We start from the raw sequence: 21,897 nt of genomic DNA on the forward strand, positions 1-21,897 counted from the left end.
ATTTTTCCCCCTACAGATCTACACAACCTACTCCATATTTTCAAAGTGAAATAAATTTGTACAACACCCCACCTCCCATGTCCTGATTGCACATGTCTTTTGGCAGCCATTACAGCTGTGAATCATTTATACTGAATAAAAATAAAAACCAAACATGCAACAATTAATGATTTTACTGAGTTACAGTTCATATATAAGGAAATCAGTCAATTGAAATAAATTCACTAGGCCCTAATCTATGGATTTCACTTGACTGGGCAGGGGCACAGCTAATCAGAAAGAGTTTTTCTACACAAAAGCCTTTATTAAAAGACAGAAATACTCCTCAGTTTCATCAGCTGTCCGGGTGGCTGGCTTCAGACAATCCCGCCGGTAAAGAAGCCGGAAGTGGAGGACCTGGGCTGGCATGGTTACACATGGTCTGTGTGTGAGGCTGGTTGGACGTACTGCCAAATTCTCTAAAACAACATTGGAGGCGGCTTATGGTATAGAAAGGAACAATCAAGTTCTCTGAAAAACAGCTCTGGTGGATATTCCTGCAGTCAGCATGACAACTGCACACTCCCTCAAAACTTGAGACATCTGTGGCATTGTGTTGTCTTACAAACCTGCACATTTCAGTGGCCTTTCATTGTCCCCAGCACAAGGTGCACCTGTGTAATGATCATGTTGTTTAATCAGCTCCTTGATATTCTGTCAGATGGATGAGCTGATTAAACAACATGATCATTACACAGGTGCACCTTGGCAAAGGAGAAATGCTCACTAACAGTGATGTAAACATATTTGTGAACTAAATTTGAAAGAAATAAGCTTTTGTGCATGAAGAACATTTCTGGGATCTTTTATTTCAGCTCATGAAACCAACACTTTACATTGAGTTTATATTTTTGTTCAGTATACAAGGTTCTACCAACTTTGCACAACACTTATGGCAACATACTGTATTATCCATTGTTTTTGGTAAAATTGCTCAAGATCAGTAAATTTGGTTGGGAATCTATTGTGGTGGCAGCATCATGTTACGGGTATGCTTGTCACCGGGAGGGACTGGGGAGTTGGCAGGATCAAAAGAAATATGAAAGGAGCAGAGCCCAGGTAAAAAGTTAGAGTTAAACCCACCATTGTCTTCTGAAAACCTAACACTGGCTTAGTTTTTAGTTGTTTTTTTTTAAACGGGACAATAACACACATTTTAACGCCAAAGACAAACCAGAATGGCTTTCCAAGAGGTGGTGAGTGTTCTTGAATGGTCCAGTCTCAGTCCTGACTTAAACCCGCTTGAAAATCAGAGACAAGGTTTGATCCATTTAATTTAATCCAGAGTGACAAAGTAGTGAGTGCATACATTTTCATAGTTCTGGTATATATCCCAATCAAATTTACTGAGCTTGAGTAATGTTGAATAAAATCTATGGATCTATGGACCCTTATAAGAGTTGTGCAAGGTTAGTAAAATTAGATTCAAAATGATTCACAGTTGTGGTCATGGCTGCCAAAGGTGCTTCATCAATTAACCCTGGAGACTCTAGGATGTGAAGACATTCGCAATCAATACATATGTTTTTTTTATACATTTACAAAATGTTCTATAAAATGTTTATTAGTTTATTAGTCTAATTTAATCTGTGAACAACAGATGCATATATCTATTCCCAGTCATGTGAAATCAATAGTGTCAGACCTAATTTATTTATTTAATTTGACTGATTTCCTTACATGAACTGTAACTCAGTAAAATCTTGGAAATTGTTGCGTTTATATTTTTGTTCAGTGTCGTTCTACTCACTAAAATGTCATTTGAAGTCTTCTACATGGGTGTTGAGTTATCCAATATAGACAAGATAGACAGAAAATCTGTTGCTGACTGGCACTTAACTGGTATTAGACAAAATGTGCGCAGTTTCTGATCATTTAATTTCAAATAGAGTGACGTGATAAATAAATATAGCAGTCAGTCACCCTCTCTTGTTTAATGACAGACATTTTTCAATCAATCATTCAAAATAAAAACGGTAGAGCTCCACAAAAACGTATGGAGGTCATCAGCAGACAGCACAAATAGCATCAGACTTGTTCTATATAAAAGGCCTCAGATCAACGTTAAAATGAATAGTCAACATGTTTGTCTGCATAAAAGACCGGCTGAGAGCCTCATGTGCTCTCCTTTTCAAGCACTACCGTCGCATTGAGCCAAATGATTTCATTAGTCGAAGACACAATATCTGGTAGCTCAGAAGAGTGAGAAAGTCTCTGAAATGTCTGTTCTGAGTGCTGTGCCAAAGCACCTCAGGAGTTTTTTGGGATTGAGCCCAGGCTCTTCAGAGATATATGTGTCGGTCGGACGACCTGTCAAGCTGTGGAGAGAATGATTAACAGGCACATAAACTGTCAGACGACAGAAAGCCCTGTTTCACTACATTGCCATGAACAACACCTTGATGAAAAACACATCTCAACTCCAGTCAGCAGTACATCAACCCTTTGAGCACTCCAGCGCTGAGGGCAGTCACATATATTATTCTGACAACCCTCTCATCTAATCAGTTATGTAATAGCTCTATTAAGTAATTACTGAGAAAATGCAGCACATATCTAGACATGAAATGTTTTAAGCTGTTGGATAGATTGGAACATACACGCAGCATTCCAGTCCCTTACCATCCAATGTTGAACTCCACGTGGGCATCGAACAGGGCCACGACGGGGGCGCTGGCGGCCCTCCACCCACTGACCCGGGAGCGGATCAGCCCCTCCTGCTTGTCGTGGCGGACCACCTTGATGAAGTCTGGCCGCTGGGAGTTGGTTTCCTTCACAAAGTTCTGCAGGTTCTCCTTCAGCTCAGCTACAGAAAACATTCATAGACAGTACAGAAAGAGAAAAATGGAGAGACATTTTACAGTCTGTCTGACCTTAACAAGAACCACAGTGGCTGAAACATTGTTGAATGCAACAATGGGAAGCCTTGAAACCGCGTGCAGGTATTTCTCATTATGTCATATCAAATGATATTGGTCACATGCACGTGTTTAGCAGATGTTATTGCGAGTGTAGCGAAATGCTTGTGTTTCCAGCTCTAACAGTGCAGTAATATCTAACCATTTCACAACAATAAACACAATACACACAAATCTAAGTAAAGGAATGGGATTAAGAATATATAAATATTTGGACGAGCAATGTCAGAGACTCAGACTAAGATACAGTAGAATATAATATCCTGCACCTGTGAAATCTGCTGAAGGCATGTACCTTGGACTATTGACTAACCACACAATTGAAAAGTGCTTTACAGTCCCAAATTCTATTTATTCCACAGTGTAAAGGGGATTTCAAATAATATTGCGGTTGTGATTATTGATGTCTATCAGCATCGTCTGGTTGAAGGAAGTCAATTCTGCTTTCCCACAAGCTCCATCTGCCACCTGTTTGTTTTAATTTGCTAGGTGGACGTGTCGGCAGTGTCTCACCATGGCAACCAGATGGAGTGATTGGGACATGAAGGGCGAGGACCGGACATCAATGTCTGTTTTCATTACAGTGGTGTTGGAGTTCATGGGAAAATGGATTTCAGACATGTTTTGGATGGCAATATTGATCATACAACCATGGCTATTAAGTAATATCCAGTGATAGTTAGCGGTAAAAATACAGTAATTAAACTTTTTTATGCCTTTTTCTTCCCAATTTCGTGGCATCCAATTAGTAGTATGGGAGAAGCAGCGATGAGACTTGGGAGAGGTGAAGGTCGAGAGCCGTGCGTCCTACGAAACACAACCAAGCCACACTGCTTCTTGACACAATGCCCACTTAAACCAGGAGCCAGCCGCAACCGTGTCAGCGTGCACTGTGCCCGGCCCGCCACAGGAGTCGCTAGTGCGTGATGGGACAGGGACATCCCTGCCAGCCGAACCCTCCCCTAACCCGGGCGACGCTGGGCCAAATTGTACGCTGCCCGATGGGTCTCACGGTCTCGACCGGCTGCGACAGAGCCTGGACTCGAACTCAGAATTTCTAGTGGCACAGCTAGCACTGCGATGCACTACCTTAGACCACTGCGCCACTCGGGAGGCCCACAGTCATTTAACTTGTTAAGAAATGAAAAGGACAAATAAAAGGACTAAGGTCGATTTGGTTACTGGGATTGTCATGGGAAGTAATCCCAGCTGACCCTATGAGACACCCCACTCAGGATGGAGAGCTGTTAGCCAGACTCCTGAAACTGTACAGAACGGGAAGAGTCACATTGTTCAAAGTGAGCCAACTGCCAAGGAATTAATTAGAATACCAATGGCCACAAAGGAAACTTTTACAGATTAATTTCCTGCATCTCAGCTATTCAGCTCCGTTTTCAGACAATTTACATTACAGAAGCGCCTCTCTTTTTAATGTAATGATTCAACATTTACATCCTGAAATAGGAGTCCTCAATAAAAATATACATTCAAAAGAAAGTTTTTTTTTTTTTATCCCTCTGCTGGACTCTTTTGACCCTCATTTGTCATCTCAACAGATATGTTCAGTAAAGTACGCAGCTAAAAACACCTTCATATGAAATGATCAGTCTAGGTCAAATGGAGCCTTTAAAATCTTCTCATTTCCCTCTGGCTCTATAGCTGATCAACATGCAGGTCTGTCCTGCTGAAATAACTAGGCTCACAAATAACTTAATTTGGAGCCGTGTGAAAGTAATCCATTAAATTGGCAGGCAACAGCAGCGCATTTTTACTTTTTTTTTGTAAATGTGTATGGAGTAAGATACATTTCATGAGTTTATTACCAGTAATAAGATTAGAGAGAAACTCCTGATGCACTGTCGGTCCTCAAGAATGTCAAGTGTGAATTGATATACAGTGCTTTCAGAAAGTATTCACACCCCTTGACTTTTTCCACATTTTGTGTTACTTCCTGGATTTAGAAGTTGTTTAATTTAAGATAGTAAGCCGTCTGAATGGATTCCTGTATACAATGCAGTGTGTATACTTTGTAAGCTACATTTAGTAGGAATATAGGAGTTACCAGTTACCCGACTTGCCTAGTTAAATAAAAAAATATATAGGAGTTACCATTGTTGCTGTTGTCATCGACCAGGATGATCTCCTTGAGGAGGTGGGAGGGAGTCCTGTTCATGGCTGTGTGGATGGAGCGCAGGATGACCGACAGGGCCTCATTCACAAAGATAAATATGATACTTACTTGTGGGAGATTGGTGGGGTACGACATGTTTCTACACCTGAGGAGAACCAGCAAACAGACAAGATATGAACAAGAAACTTGTTTTATGGACAATAAAAAAAGGAACCAACAAAAGAGTCAAAAGGTCATGTACCCATCGGGTCTGAGGTCGGGGATGGGTCTGGCCAGAGAGAGGCGGTCACTGAGGTAACCGTTGTAGCCGTAGTACTGGAACTTCTTCAGCGCCACACGGCGACTCTCAGGACCAAGGTCATGACCCCAGTGGACAAACAGGGAGGAGTCTGAGAGGGACTCCACTACTTTTTCATCACTACCCTTCTGTGGCACCTCTGTAGGCGAGAGTGAGAGAAAGGAGAGTGGTGAAATGGTGTGTGCCTGGGATATAGAAATAATAATGTTTACATTCATGCCGCATACTGCAGCTTACATGAAAAAGATTTACACCAGTGGGGGAAAAGTCACTGTATTCAGCACGATCACATACTGTAGCAGGCACACTTCCTGGAAAGCATTAGCATTTGAATTGATCCATCTAAAACGCTGCAATGTGTTACTGCAGCCTTGGACTACTGATACCAGTCTTGCATATTCCTACTTTTCCTGTGGTCTACTGAAAGCAGCAAAACAAAAACTGGTTAGTCCTACTAGATCACATTGTCTGGACAAGACAACTGTTTCTTCTTCACTCAATACCAGTATTGCGAGCTGAAAGAACGTAACGCAATGGAATTTACGATGCCGGGAAACGTCCTCACAAACCACAGCGAGTGATGAAGGACTCAGTGCAGGTAAATACTGAATGCTAATTGTCGGCAGAGTTATTTAATTATAACCACTGCATTACACTCGCTCTCAGCACCAACTCTATCTCTGCCACGACTGGGATCCCAGCATTTGCTACTCTGAGGGTACAACTTCATCTGAGGAGGAGGATGTTGACATGAAGGGATCCTCACAGCACCACAACACTCAGATTCTGATCAAATGTATATTTCTATGGATAGGTGTGGTTTCTGAGTTAATATTCAATGACAATGTCTCTTTGACAGAATTGGAGCCTGAATCAACAATCTTTCGCACACAGTGTTAAATTAATTTAAATGGAGTCAGATCATCAATATTTACAGGCTTTATGGATAACATAAAATCAAGAGTTGCAAAGAAAGAGCCATATCTCAGACTGGCCAATAAAAAGAAAACATTAAGATGGGCAAAAGAACACAGACATTTGACAGAGGAACTCTGCCCAGAAGGCCAGCATCCCGGAGTCGCCTCTTCACTGTTGATGTTGAGACTGTTTTTTTGCAAGTACTATTTAATGAAGCTGCCAGTTGAGGACTTGTGGGGAGTCTGTTTCTCAAACTAAACACTAATGTAATGTCCTTTTTTTCAGTTGTGCACCGGGGCCTCCCACTCTTTCTATTCTGGTTAGAGCCAGTTTGCTCCGTTTTGTGAAGGGTGTAGTACACAGCGTTGTACAAGAACTTCAATTTCTTGGCAATTTCTTGCATGGAATAGCCTTAATTTCTCACAACAAGAATAGACTGATGAGTTTCAGAAGAAAGTTCTTCGTTTGTGGCCATTTTGATCCTGTAATCGAACCCACAAATTCTGATGGTCCAGATACTCAAGTATTCTAAAGAAGTTGTATTGCCTCTAATCATCACAACAGTTTTCAGCTGTGCTAACATAATTGCAAAAGGGTTTTCTAATGATCAATTAGCTAATAGAAGTTAATCAGTTTAAAAGGCTAACAACATGCAATTGGAACACAGGAGTGATGGTTGCTGATAAATGGGACTCTGTTGCCTATGTACAGTTGAAGTCGGAAGTTTACATACACCTTAGCCAAATACATTTAAACTCAGTTTTTCACAATTCCCGACATTTAATCCTGGTAAAAATTCCTTGTCTTAAGTGAGTTAGGATCACCACTTTACTTTAATAATGTGAAAAGGAGAGAGAATGATTAATTTCAGCTTTTATTTCTTTCATCATATTTCCAGTGGGTCAGAAGTTTACATGGGTCAAATGTTTTGGGTAGCCTTCCACAAGCTTCCAACAATAAGTTGGGTAAATTTGGCCCATTCCTCCTGACAGAGCTGGTGTAACTGAGTCAGGTTTGTAGGGATCCTTGCTCACACACTCCTTTTCAGTTCTCAATCACAGAAAATTTGTGGGCAGGTCAGGGGGCTTTGTGATGGCCACTCCAATACCTTGACTTTGTTGTCCTTAAGCCATTTTGCACAACATCGTAAGTATGCTTGGGGTCATTGTCGATTTGGAAGACCCATTTGCGACCAAGCTTTTAACTTCCTGACTGATGTCTTGAGATGTTGCTTCAATATATCCACCTAATTTTCCATCCTCATGATGCCATCTATTTTGTAAAGTGTGCCAGTCCCTCCTGCAGCAAAGCACCCCCACAACATGATGCTGCCACCCCCGTGCTTCACAGTTGGGATGGTGTTCTTCGGCTTGCAAGCATCCACCTTTTTCCTCCAAACATAATGATGTTCATTACGGCCAAACAGTTCTATTTTTGTTTCATCCGACTAGAGGACATTTCTCTAAAAAGTACGATCTTTTTCCCCATGTGCAGGTGCAAACCGTAGTCTGGCTTTTTTTAATGGTGGTTTTGGAGCAGTGGCTTCTTCAATCCTGAGCAGCTTTTCAGGTTATTTCGATATAGGACTCGTTTTACTGTGGATATAGATACTTTTGTACCGGTTTCCTCCAACATCTTCACAAGGTCCTTTGCTGTTGTTCTGGGATTGATTTGCACTTTTCGCACCAAAGTACGTTCATCTCCACATGGCAGAACGCGCCTCCTTCCTGAGCGGTATGACGGCTGCATGGTCCCATGGTGTTCACACTTGCGTACTATTGTGTTTGTACAGATGAACGTGATACCTTCAGGTGTTTGGAAATTGCTCCCAAGGATGAACCAGACTTGTGGTCTTGGCTGGTTTCTTTGGATTTTCTCATGGAGGTCAAGCAAAGAGGCAATGAGTTTGAAGGTAGTATTTGAAATACATCCACAGGTATACCTCCAATTGACGCAAATTATGTCAATTAGCCTATCAAAAGCTTCTAAAGCCAGGACATAATTTCTGGAATTTTCCAAGCTGTTTAAAGGCACAGTCAACTTAGTGTATGTAAACTTCTGACCCACTGTAATTGTGATACAGTGAATTATAACTGAAATAATCTGTCTGTAAACAATTGTTAGAAAAATTGTGTCATCCACAAAGTAGCTGTCCTAACCGACTTGCCAAAACTATAGTTTGTTAACAAGAAATTTGTGGAGTGGTTGAAAAACGAGTTAATGACTCCAACCTAAGTGTATGTAAACTTCAACTGTACTGTAGACATACCATAAAATAAGAAAATCTGCCGTTTCCAGCTACAATAGTCATTTACAACATTAACAATGTCTACACTGCATTTCTAATCAATTTGATGTTATTTTTAAACAAACAAATTCAAAAGCAAGGACATTCCTAAGTGACCCCAAACTTTTGTACAGTAGTGTACTAATATATATATTTTAGGGGGTAGATCAGCTTTAATACCGCAGATGGATTGTAGCTTCCATCATTATAATTGTCTGCCTTTCCAATCCCCCATATTTTTTATTGAATATTGTTAGTAAAAGCCTATTTCTCAACTTGAGACCATTATTACAGATAGCATGCTGTGGAAATTACACCATGACATTTAAACTGAGGCAAAATAAAATATTCAGGCACCTATAGTAATTATTTCCTATTATCCATTTGTGCAATAAGCAGTTTCTCCCGGAGTCTTGAAAACAGAAAAATGATCAGTGTCGTAAAGTCCTTGCGGCACAGAGAACAATATTTGCCCACAACAGAAAACATGATTGTAGCTTTGTGAAATAGTGAGTGCAATATGTGCATCTAGTCTTGTGTAGAACACAAATACCACAAGAAATCAAAAACAGAATATTTCTACGGCATGCATTCAAGTCTTTTTCTCCATACTGTCAACAACAGTACGTCTATGGGAAATGGACTAGATTCTGTAGCTTTTCAATGCTCAAATGAAGGTAAAGGAGGTGTGCATTCCGCCTGATGAGTTTCAGTATTAAATTATACAATCTGCTCAATCTACGAGATGAAATCATTTGACACAATCCTATTTCCAGTAAATTCATGTAATAATGTAAAGCTCAGAAAAAGTAATTGCCTCTCCATTTGGTAATGGCATTCACTGTGTGTACTTGGGGGGAGGGGGACGGGGACGGGGGGACGGGACACAGTTCAGTGTCTTTTTTCACCTCAAATTTATTAGCAGCCGTAATAGCAGGGTAAATGTTTACCCTGCGTTCTGGCATGGCCTAGGCCTCCCCAACACAACACACCTCTGGGCCATAGTGGACCTCTGGTTAATCATGTGGAAAAAGAGGAGCCGTCTAGGCACGTATGAAGGTTTCAATAGACAGGAGCGTTTTGGACTGGGAAAAGTAGCCACTTCGCATGAGTCTAAAGTAATTTAGTAATGAAGTACAAATACAGTAATGGGATTATAGCTCCTTCTCGTGGGCCTACTACGTAGGAGTCGGATTATCGTACTGCCTTAAAGTTTTGGGGGTAGGTATCCTCCCTCTGAACCTTGTACAGTGCCCCTACCCCCTTAGATCATTGAGAGGCTCGAGTCTTTCATATATAGTGTCATTTGTTTAGGGTTGGGAGGTGGTGGGGGTTTGTGAGCTCCGGGGTACAGCCCAACGAGCTCCTGCCACACTGATGTCATCATGGCAAACAGCAGGCTGAAGTGACCTTGCTGAGAAAACACTGGCTTGTTTTCAATGGTTTGCTCAGCTGGAGTAACACAATATAGACACACTCACAGTCTGTAGAGCTTCCTCCCACAGAGAGCAGCGAGGATGAACATGAATATTATTAGTGTAGGTAGAATTTATAGCTACAGCATCATGAAACTCAGACAAATGTAAAAATATTTGTTTTTATCTATTCATGGGAACACAGCACGTCACAAGGACTTATCTGATTATCATCAGATCAAATTTTGTGCCGCTTGTAATGGCAAGCGGGGAGTATTTTTACCATCATTTTGTTACCATAACCAGTGGCAATATCTTAATCCACCACAAGAAAACTACATTATGCAGATGGTCTTGGACAACTGAGTTGCCAGAGAAATGTAGGAGGTGAGTTCCAGGTTGGTCATTTTATGAGATCACTCTCTCATTAGAACACAACACTGGCTGACAGACCGACAGAGCAGTCTGGAGGGCATGTCTGTCTGTCTTTTGTGTGTGTGTGTGTGTGTGTGTGTGTGTGAATCTACATTACCCCTATGAATTAAACAGTTGAATTCATGCTGCATTACATCAGAGCAAATACATCACTTCTGGGTTTGATGAAAGTCACAGATAGTAGTACAACTTTTATGTTAACATTTATTGGAGGCTTACATTGTCAGCTTTGAGTATAAAAGTTTTTTTTTTAAAAGGTCACATTTTGGGGGGGATAACTATATGTTTCCAAGTCAATGGGCCTAGGGCAATTCCACAGGTGCTCAGTGGGTGAGGATGCTGGTTACAGTAAATGGAAAGAACGGGGGCTTGTGGGTTGTCCAGAACTCAAAAAGAGAAAGAAATCAGTCTTGAGCTGAACATAACAGTATGCCAGTGGAATGGAGGACTGTAAGCAGGTGACCCAACTGTGGTTGGTGACTATTAGGATTTCCTATTGTAGCCAATTCAGTTGTAGCAATAATAATATATATAATAATATATCCCATTTAGCAGACGCTTTTGTCCAAAGCGACTTACAAGTCGGCTGGGGCCACTACTTTCACATATGGGTGGCCCCAGCGGGAATCGAACCCACGACGCTTGGCGTTGCAAGCGCCATGCTCTACCGACTGAGCCACACAGGACCAATAAGTGTACTGTATATAAATACACTGTGTACAAAACATTAAAAACACCTTCCTAATATTGAGTTGCATTCCCCTCCCCCTTCTCTTTGCCTGAATGTCCTTTGGGCGGTGGATCAATCTTGATACACAAGGGAAACTGTTGAGCGTGCAAAACCCAGAAGGGTTGCAGTTCGAGACACCCTGAAACCAGTGCGCCTACTACCATACGCGGTTCAAAGGCAAATCTTTTGTCTTGCCCACTCATCCTCTGAATGGCACGCATACACAATCCATATCTCAATTGTATCAAGGCTTAACAATCCTTCTTTAACCTGTCTCCCGCCCTTCATCTACACTGATTGAAGTGGATTTAACAAGTCACATCAATAAGGGATCATGGCGTTCACCTGGTCAGTCCGTCATGGAAAGAGCTGGTGTTCCTAATGTTTTGTGCACTCAGTGTGTACTGCAAGTGTTGATATTAATTGGCAGGGGTCTTTATGTCGACACCGTGTTTTGATGCATTTCTGATACCTTTCAAGACTTTTTCAGGTCGATGTTTTCTAAAGACTAATTTTCCATCTGTTTATCCAGAAATCAAAGCCTTTACTTATGCCTCATTTTTAAGATGAAAATGGTTCCATTTTTTTTTTTACCTATGCCTTCATTTCCCAAAAATATAGAATCGTATCTTTAATTTGATAAGCGCCTATGATCTTCACACATTGGAGCTCATGGGACTTTTTCTATGGAAATGCACCCTACAATTATCTACAGTGCATTCGGAAAGTATTCAAACCCCTAGACTTTTTCCACATTTTGTAACAGCCTTATTCTAAAATGAATCAATCTACACACCCCATAATGACAACAGATTTTTAGAATTGTTTGCAAATTTATAAAACAAAATACTTATTTACATAACTATTCAGACCATTTTTGCTGAGACTCAAAATTGAGATCAGGTGCATCTTGTTTCCATTGATCGTCCTTGGATATGTTTCTAAACTTCATTGGAGTCCACCTGTGGTAAATTCAATTGACTGCACATGATTTGGAAAGGCACACACCTGTTTATATAAAAAGGTCCCACAGTTGACAGTGCATGTCAGAGCAAAAACCCAAGCCACGAGGTTGAAGGAATTGTCCATAGAGCTCTAAGACAGGATTGCGTCGAGACACAAAATCTGGGGAAATCTACAAAACCATGTCTGCAGCATTGAAGGTCCCAAAGAATACAGTGGCCTCCATCATTCTTAAATGGAAGAAGTTTGGAACCACCAAGACTTCCTAGAACTGTCCGCCTGGCCAAACTGAGCAATCGGGGGAGAAGTGCTTTGGGAGGTGACCAAGAACCCGACGGTCACTGACAGAGCTCCTCTGTGGAGATGGGAGAACCTTCCAGAAGGACAACCATCTCTGCAGCACTACACCAATCAGGCCTTTCTAGTAGAGTGGGCAGATGGAAGCCACTCCTCAGTAAAATGCACATGACCGCCTGCTTGGAGTTTGCCAAAAGGCTCCTAAGAATCTCAGACCATGAAAAACAAGATGATCTTGACTGATGAAACCAAGGTTGAACTCTTTGGCCTGCATGCCAAGTGTCACATCTGGAGGAAACCTGGCACCATCCCTACGGTGAAGTATCATGTTGTGGGGATGTTTTTCAGCGGCAGGGACTGGAAGACTAGTCAGGATTGAGGGAAAGATGAACGGAGCAAAGTACAGAGAGATACTTGTAACCTGCTCTGGACCTCAGACTGGGGTGAAGGTTCACCTTCCAACAGGACAACGACCCTAAGCACACAGACAAGACAACGCAGGAGTGGCTTTGGGACAAATCTCTGAATGTCCTTGAGTGGCCCAGCCAGAGCCCAGACTTGAACATCCCTGGAAAGACCTAAAAATAGCTGTGCAGTGACACTCTCCATCCAACCTGACAGAGCTTGAGAGGATCTGCAGAGACGAATGGAATAAACTCCCCAAATACAGGTGTGCCAAGTTTGTCACCACCAAGAAGACTCGAGGCTGTAGTCGCTGCCAAAGGTGCTTCAACAAATTACTGAGTAAAGGGTCTGAATACTTATGTAAATGTGTTACTTCCTGGTTTTATATTGTTAGAAATTTGCACAAAAAAAATATCATGTTTCTTTGTCATTGTGGGGTATTGTGTGTAGACTGATGAGGGGAAAAACATTTTACAATATATTAAGGCTGTACAGTAACAAAATGTGGAAAAAGTCAAGGGGTCTAAATACTTTCCGAATGCACTGTACATTACCATTTCCTGTTGCAGTTATTTTCCTGATTTGTACTTCTCTCCAACATTGTAACGGGGATCCTACTGGCTTAAAGGTACAGTTACATTCCCCTTGACAACATCAGTTCAACAAGCCTCCTGCTGTTAAAGGGACAATCTGCAGTTGCTACAGCCATCTTTGGTACCCATTGATCCTTGAAAAATATAACTTACAAATGCCTCATGGCCTTAATTCAACTGTCGTATAGCATCAGAACCCAAAATATAAGCTTATTTTACACTAATGTTTCTAAAAGTAAACATTATAGCATTCATGATATCATGGATGGGCAGTCCTTGGATCCATAGCTCCATCTAGGAATTTGAAAGTGGTCAAAAAAAAAAAAATGTACAAAGCCATCCCTCCCTTTTTAGCGAAAGTGGCGGGGAAAACGCTTTGTTATTGTTTTAACTGCTGATTGTCGCTTTAAGGCTTCGTAGACTCCCCCAATAGCTTTGAGACTCCCCCTAAGACTCCCCCTCCCCTAAAATAATGTAATTGGGTTTTTAAAAAGAGAATCTCATTTGCTCTCAAAGCTATTGAAATTCTCTCTTGCCAAAGCCTTTGTTTTGTCTGTTTGTTTACAGAACTTGAATAAATCACAGAGAAAGTTCCCTCTTTTACACCAAGGCTTGTGGAACAGTGGTGCTGAAGTGCTGCCGCGCCTGCAGCGCTGTGCCTCGGCTCTGAAATGATTCATTTCATCATCATTTAAACAGATGGTCTTCCCACCTATTTCCTCAACCGTGAATAATGATCAGCCATTTGCGATGCATCGCTTTCAAGAGCTTTAGTTTTGTTTGCCAAACTGTTCTTTTCAACTATCAGTCACCATTTGTAGCACATCCTGATCTGCTTACATAGTGTGACGGCCTACTGAATCTGTCCAAATGGGCATCGTTTTTCACTCTGTTCATCTGTCCTAAATCCCTCTCTGTGGGATTTGGATCACCTCCCTCTGCAGTCAGGGCACTATCAGTATCCATCATGTCTGAGGATTACCCACAAGGCCTGTCGGGAGACTCTTACATGCACACACACTTCGCTTGCACGTGCGCACACTCGGCTTGGGCGGTATCCAGATGGTCGAGACGAAGGTATGACATTGTGCCATACTGGAATATTCGGTAATACCGGAACTGAACACAAGGGGCGGCATTTTTAATCTCCACTGAGCCTTTGTAAATCCAAGATTAGCAATGCTAACAAGTACATGTAAAATCCCATAGAGAATGTAACTAAAATGCCAACAAGCTCATTGAACATTTTATACAGTCTGACCTAAAGCATTTGCAGGACAGACATCCCAACTCAAAAGTTATTGTAGTAACTAAAAATAATAATAATTCTAATCACAGTTTGCTGCACACACAAAACATTAAACAGCAACGCTCTTGATCCAGGAGGGTATTCTCATGTTACCAAGCGAAGCTTGATTTTGCAAGAAGCTAACTAGTTAGTAAATGCACAACCGCAGAGCATTTAGCACATCTTAGACAGTTGACTTAATAGGTTATAAAATTTTATAAGCTGGCAAACATTAAGTTGTGAATTCCATACTGTAACTAGATCACCTGGCGTGTGCTGCACAACATTGAGTGACTCACAAGCAATTTTCCATCTAAACGTCATGCAGCTACCCCTGGACTCCGGGCACAGAAGAAATACAGTATCAGCCCACTGCGAGAAGCATGAGATTGAACTTCACCTAACATTCTAGAGTTTTCCCTGTTAGTTAACCCTATCAATGTTTCCTTTTAAGTGTGGCATTTGTGATCGAATCAATGCAATATTAACCACTTTCAATGCAACATACCGAAACAAAACGAACTAAGCATAATTTAGTATGCAAAACTAACTAAGCAAGAGATTATGTTGTAGGTAGAACACATCGGTGTAGGAATAGCACTACTCAGCCAGTACTCTACACAGCCCGGTGCGGCATAACCAATCAGAGCTGCAGTAGGCCTATATGCAAATATCCATATATGGCAATGGTCTCTCTGTCATTTACTTTGAACTGGACTGTGTTTACAGCACGAGTGGCCATGAGTAGATGCACTTGGTTTGAGATCAAAGCAAGAGCTGCATGTAGCCACAGGTGCACATTTTGTTAATATCCTTTGCTAGTTAGTGAGTTATTAGCCCAGTTATAGATAATTTGCACTTAATAGGGGAGTGATTACTTCATACAAGACATGTACATTTCTAGACATCTTTGAAAAGCACTGGTCTAGGGCACTGCACCGCAGTGCTAGCTGTGCCACCAGAGACTCTGGGTTCGCGCCCAGGTTCTGTCGCAGCTGGCCGCGACCGGGGGGTCCGTGGGGTGACACACAATTGACCTAGCGTCGTCTTGGTTATGGAGGGTTTGGCCGGTAGGGATATCCTTGTCTCATCGCGCACTAGCGACTCCTGTGGCAGGCCGGGAGCAGTGCACGCTAACCAGGTCGCCAGGTGCACGGTATTTCCTCCGATACATTGGTGCGGCTGGCTTCCGGGTTGGATGCACGCTGTGTTAAGAAGCAGTGTGACTTGGCTTGGTTGGGTTGTGTTTCGGAGGATGCATGGCTTTCGACCTTCGTCTCTCCCAAGCCCGGTAGTAACTACTAATAATTGGATACCATGAAATTGGGGGTAAAAAAAAAGAAAGAAAAAAGAAAAGCAAGTCAGGTAAAGAGCCTTTTTTTGTTAGTGTTGTATTTTGAGACCGGCTTGAATAAGCCAATATGTAGAGGGTACCATAATTTTGTTTGATACTCTGTAATAATGGTATGGGAATAATGCATTTTTACAATTGTGTAAAGTGGTTTCTTGCATCAAACACCACAACATTTTCAGTCACCTTGTCTGAAGGACAAGTGGACAAACAGGTTAATGTCAAGCCCTGCATGTTTTTAATAAACATCTCATGGAATGTAGGCATTGATCATCACACACAGGCTGAATGGCAGAACAGCTATTCCCATGTTAAAATGTTATGGGACACATTTTCTCCATTGTTTTTGATATAGATCACACTGGTAGGCCTACATTATGATCAAATAGCCGCAGTAGCCTACTTGGCCATTGTTAAAACGGTAACTGAAAGTGGGTACAGTCGAAGTCTTCACAGTAAACGCATGTGGGAAGTTGCACATTCAGCAGTCCTGAAATTTACTCAGTGCCAGAAAATGTTTTGAGGGAACATTGCTCACAAGGCTCCATCCAGTCTGTGTGAAATTATGTGACAGGTGAAAAGAAGAACGAGCTCTTCTTTATCTCCTAACATATTGTACAAGTTGACTGCAGGAATAACCTTCAAAAGTAGCTACAAATATTCAAATGTATAACAAAAACTTCAAAATAAATAAATAGTTTCAAGTTACAGCATTGTAACTTAGTATTTAATTTCTTCTACACAAGATATCAGGAGAATGTAATTGCACAAGCGAGTAACATTAGCTAGCTACATTTTTAGATATTACATGTTTCTAATTTTGGCATTTTTCATTTCAAGCTCAATTGTACTGTTAGCAGTACATAGCTAACGTTATTGCTTCCCGAAGACATTTTCTTTTCTAAATAGAGCCTGATGGCATTGTTGACACTTTGTTCATTGTTGTTTAACTAGCTAACGTTAGCTGGCTGGCTCGTTAGCTAACATTACGTGGCTTGTGTACAACACCCGTTGAATATGGTTGGTGTCTGCAAAAAAGCATAATGAAATAGTTGTCATCAGAGCTGCTTAAGCTGTTTTCATGTTATCCAGAGGTAAACAAATCATCGACCAGAGCGTCAAGTGTGTGCTATGAACGCTCCGAGAGCGAAACGAGATGGGTGGGGCTAAAGCTTAAGAGGGGGTGAACGATGCTGGATGGGTGTAGAAGAGAAGAGCTCTCACACTATTTACCAAAACATTCAAAAGGCCATTTTCACAACTGTCAAAGCAGAATTACTTTTCCATTGTTCCTCAAATGCAGTTGTATGATAGACCATTTGGTAGATCTGAGTCTCCACTTTTATCCAGTGTAAAAAAAACACCATTTCACATTTGGCTACACAAGACCGAATCCAGGTGGTGAGTCACAAATTTATAAAAATAAAAACAAGTATTACATTTAAATTTATATATCAGACCCATTACTCAGTCATTTGTTGAAGCATCTTTGGCAGCGATTACAGCCTCGAGTCTTCTTGGGTACAAGCTTGGCACACCTGTATTTGGGGAGTTTCTCCTATTTTTCTCTGCAGCACCTCTCAAGCTCTGTCAGATTGGATGGGGAGCATCGCTGCACAGCTATTTTCAGTCCTCTCCAGAGATGTTCGAGCGGGTTCAAGTCTGGGCTCTTGCTGGGCCAATCAAGGACATTCACTTTCCTGCATTACCTTTGCGGTGTGCTTAGGGTCATTGTCCTGTTGGAATGTGAACCTTCACCACAGTCCGAGGTCCTAAGCGTTCTGGAGCAAGTTTTCATCACGGATCTCTCTGTACATTGCTCCATTCATCTTTCCCTCGATTCTGCCTAGTCTCCCAGTCCTTGCCACTGAAAAACATCCCTACTGCATGATGCTGCCACCACCACCATGCTTTACCGGAAGGATAGTGCCAGGTTTCCTCCAGACGTGACCCTTGGCATTCAGGCCAAAGAGTTCAATCTTGGTTTCATCTGTCCAGAGAATCTTGTTTCTCATGTCTGAGATTCTTAGGAGCCTTTTCTTTAGGACCTTGAATGCTGCAGAATATTTTGGTACCTTTCCCCAGATCTGTGCCTCGACACAATCCTGTCGCTGAGCTCTACAGACAATTCCTTTGACCTCGTGGCTTGGTTTTTAGCTCCTACATGCACTGTCAACTGTGGGACCTTATATAGATAGGTGTGTACCTTGTCAAATCATGTCAAATCAATTGAATTTACCACAGGTGGACTCCAATCAAGTAGAAACATCAAGGATGATCAATGGAAACAGGATGCACCGGAACTCAATTTCGAGTCTCATAGCAAAGGGTCTGAATACTTGAATCTGTTTGAAATTCACTGCTTGACTAAGAGACCTTACAGATAAATTGTATGTGTTGGGTACAGAGGTGAGGTAGTGATTCAAACTATTATTGCACAGAGTATGTCCATTCAACTTAATGTGGCACACTTTTATTCCTGAATGTTTTTAAGCTTGCCATAACAAAAAGGGGTTAAATAATTATTTACTAAAGACATTCTTTTATATATTTCACACTTGGACAAATTTCTATTCCCATTTTACATTATGGGGTATTGCGTGTGTAGGCCAGTGACAAAAATCTATATTTAATACATTTTAAATTCAGGCTCTAACAACCAAATGTGAAAAAGTCAAGGTGTGTGAATACTTTCTGAATGCACTAAACATGTAAACAGGGCTGAAAATGGACTTGTAGCAGGAATATATAAATACTTAAAATGGTAACATACTAATGGTAATTTATACATGTAAAACAGGAGCAAGTGACCAGAAGCAGGATAGATACTAAATGGTAATGGAAATCAATATTTAATGAACAGCAGCATAGTGGTAGTAATAAATCTAATCAATAATCATTTTAGCAGCAGCGTAGGTGTGAGGGGGAGTAAGTGTGAGGCATCAGTAATGAGTATGTGACTGAGGGTGTGGTGAGTGTGTGTGTGTGTGTGTGTGTGCGCACGTGTGAGTAAGCGTGACCGAGGATAGTCTGAGGGAGAGCAGTAGTTGTTAGCCATTTAACAGTCTTATGACCAAGGGATAGAAGCTGTTTAGGAGAATGGCGGTCTGAGCATTGATGCACTGGTACCGCCTGCCAGACGGGAGCATGGAGAATTGTGACAAGTTCAGGAAAAAAAAAAAAAGATTCAAAATTATCTCGATGATACAGACCGGACTGCACAGATTAAACTGTAATAGATCGAGAGACAATCAAGTTGAGAGGTTTTATAAAACGATAGGACTAATGCACGTCGTCACGTGACCTTTCATTACAGTCATTCTGATAGAAATGCAGGGTCTATGGAAATGGTATTCACTTGTCAGGACCAACCTATATCCTTCAAAATGAAATATTAAATCGTAGTGTTGTGGAGTTTAAATATTCAGTGACAGAGATTTTAAATGTTTTCCTGAGAACAAGGCAGTTGCAGCACACTCCTGCCCACAATATGCTAGACTTACGCTCCCAATCAGGAAAACAGGGCCCAAAGTTTAGGAAGCACATGGCCCCCGAGTGAGAGGAAAACTAAGTCTTCAAAAGACCAATTACTCCACAGCTGGAGGCCAATGCTGATGCCTTTGTTCAAACCACTCCCAGTCAAATCTGCACCTGATTGCATCTTCTACTGTACAATTACCACCACTGCATTTAACACAGTCAAATGAGCTAGAAACCAATCACGAAAAAAAGATCTACTATAATAAAAATAATGGACTTAGTTTGGCTTGGTTTGAAAGTGAGGTAGCGTCTACAATTCTTTCTTTCAAATGAAATTAATATTCATTCCATAACACAACCAGAATGCCTAAATGAAGATGTTTTTCTTTAGACTTAAATTACAGCCTCCAGATTTTCAAAAGATCAAACTAACCATAGCTAAGCCTGTAGCTTTTCCTTCATTATAGCTTTCAAAGCCCACTAATTAACGTGATAAAAGTTCATAACTGGTTCACTCCAACTCGGATTTCCCTCCGCCACACTGAGCTTGCAAATGGCCTTGTAAAATGTGAGCAACCAATAGTTTTTCCAACAGTGGCAGTCTTGCCTCCTCGATTTGTACGGACACTGGCGAAACTGATTTGTACTTTTAGCTGCGAGTGATGAGGCACCACTGCTGTACGGAGTATGGCACTATTCCAACAAGCACAAAGCAGATCGTGAACTGCGATAATAGACGAGGCCTAATATGTGATCTGAATTCATTTGTTGTTGCTGGCGGTGGAGTGACTTAGCAAATGCCAATGAGACTGCTTATCAAAAGAAACAGCCAAATAAGAGGTAATTGTCCCCATTACTGTTTTAGCTTATTTTCAAGGTAACAGTCATCTTGAATGGCTATTTTGCAATGCAAGTAATTATGACTATATAATACATGCATTACATTTAGCATATGCTTTGAATAATTTCCCATCCCATTTTGCAACAAAGTGTTTATGTGTTGATGTAGAGTTTGTATAATTTCCCCTCTGCAGGTCCACATCGAAGTAAGTGTGAATGAAATGGATCAAAATGCTAAGTGTGCTTCCTCAAACTAAAACAGACAGGGTCTCTCGAGGCCCCGTGGGCCTGAAGGGAAACAAAAAAAGGTTTGAAAGAAGAAAAAGGCCTCGCTCTCAAGTCCTACCCATCACATCAGGGACAGAGGTTGACTGAGGGAATAGTAAGAGCTAATGTGAGTGAAATCAAGGGCCACACAAGCTCCATGTTTAGTTTTGAACATGTGGCACAGTACGGGTGCACGGTTACCCTTGCACCCATAATGACACTAAGGTCAAGACAACTGCAATGATATTAAATCATTCAATAATATGCCAAACTGAAAGAGGGCAGCCAGTGGCAAACTTCTGTTCTGCCGAGGCCATTGAGGAAAACATGACCTGACAGACTAAATACAACATTTGCACGTATTCGCCCTGTCACCTCCCCCCCAGAGAGGCTAAAAGGAACAGACAGCCCACTCACATATCCTGGGAAATATACATGTATTCATTTCTTGCAGACACACATTTACTGAAGCTTTCACAGGGGAAAGGGCCCTTCACTAAGACGCTGGGATGGGCAGGGCTGTGGTATGCTGGGCGGGGGGGGGGGGGGACTATGCGCGGGAGATTCAGACATAGGACTGAATGAGATTCTTGCTGACCATCTGCCTGACCAGCCAGGGCAGAGTGCTCACATCTGTGGGCTGGGAGGGCAGTTGTAATTCTTTGTGCCCTTTAAGCACTACAATAACCAATCTGTTTACCATGCATTTAAGTAAACAGAGCCCAGGACTTCAAAAGCTCACAGCAAGAGGTAATTAACTACTTTAACAGACAACCTATTTAAAATGGTTGTTGACGAAATGGACCCACTACTGTTGTTTACTTCGAGCATCTCTGTCATCGCGAGTCTACTATTAAAGCCTTTATGTGTTAATACACCCAGGGTGTCCTCCTCATCCCTGTCACAGATGCGTGTCACCCTGGAGTGTATGCACAGCCTTCAGTATCAGTCTGGCTTGATGAGTCGGATTCTAAATCTGACAGAGTAGAGAAAGCCACATCCAAATCAGCTCAGTCAGAGGGGTTTAGTATGTATCTGCCTGCTGTCCCTGACCTCCGCGTGGCGCCACCCGCAGCAGCGGGCAGGAACACATCCCAGCCACCATTATCAGGCACCTCATTTAAAGAGAGAGTCGGGACAGCTGACAGAGAATGGTGGCAATATCTCTTGCACCATTACCTACTGTTTAGGGCCCGTTTTAACTTTAAGTGTGAAAACTTTTATTTTGAACCTTTCCTCTAC

General features: G+C 41.7%; 1 protein-coding gene across 1 annotated transcript in view; it reads right to left on the reverse strand.

Moving 5' to 3' along the window:
- The window catches only part of LOC135525246 (polypeptide N-acetylgalactosaminyltransferase 18-like), an 89,696-nt gene that overhangs the window by 56,132 nt on the left and 11,667 nt on the right, over positions 1 to 21,897 (reverse strand). The window contains exons 2-4 of the mRNA XM_064952964.1: positions 5,330 to 5,525; positions 5,067 to 5,233; positions 2,662 to 2,845 (exon numbers count right to left, since the gene is read on the reverse strand). Coding sequence (XP_064809036.1) covers positions 2,662 to 2,845; positions 5,067 to 5,233; positions 5,330 to 5,525 — 547 coding nt within the window. The remainder of the gene's footprint in view (positions 1 to 2,661; positions 2,846 to 5,066; positions 5,234 to 5,329; positions 5,526 to 21,897) is intronic.

The sequence above is a fragment of the Oncorhynchus masou genome, chromosome 31 (genome assembly GCF_036934945.1).
Source record: "Oncorhynchus masou masou isolate Uvic2021 chromosome 31, UVic_Omas_1.1, whole genome shotgun sequence".
Classification (NCBI taxonomy): Eukaryota; Metazoa; Chordata; class Actinopteri; order Salmoniformes; family Salmonidae; genus Oncorhynchus; species Oncorhynchus masou.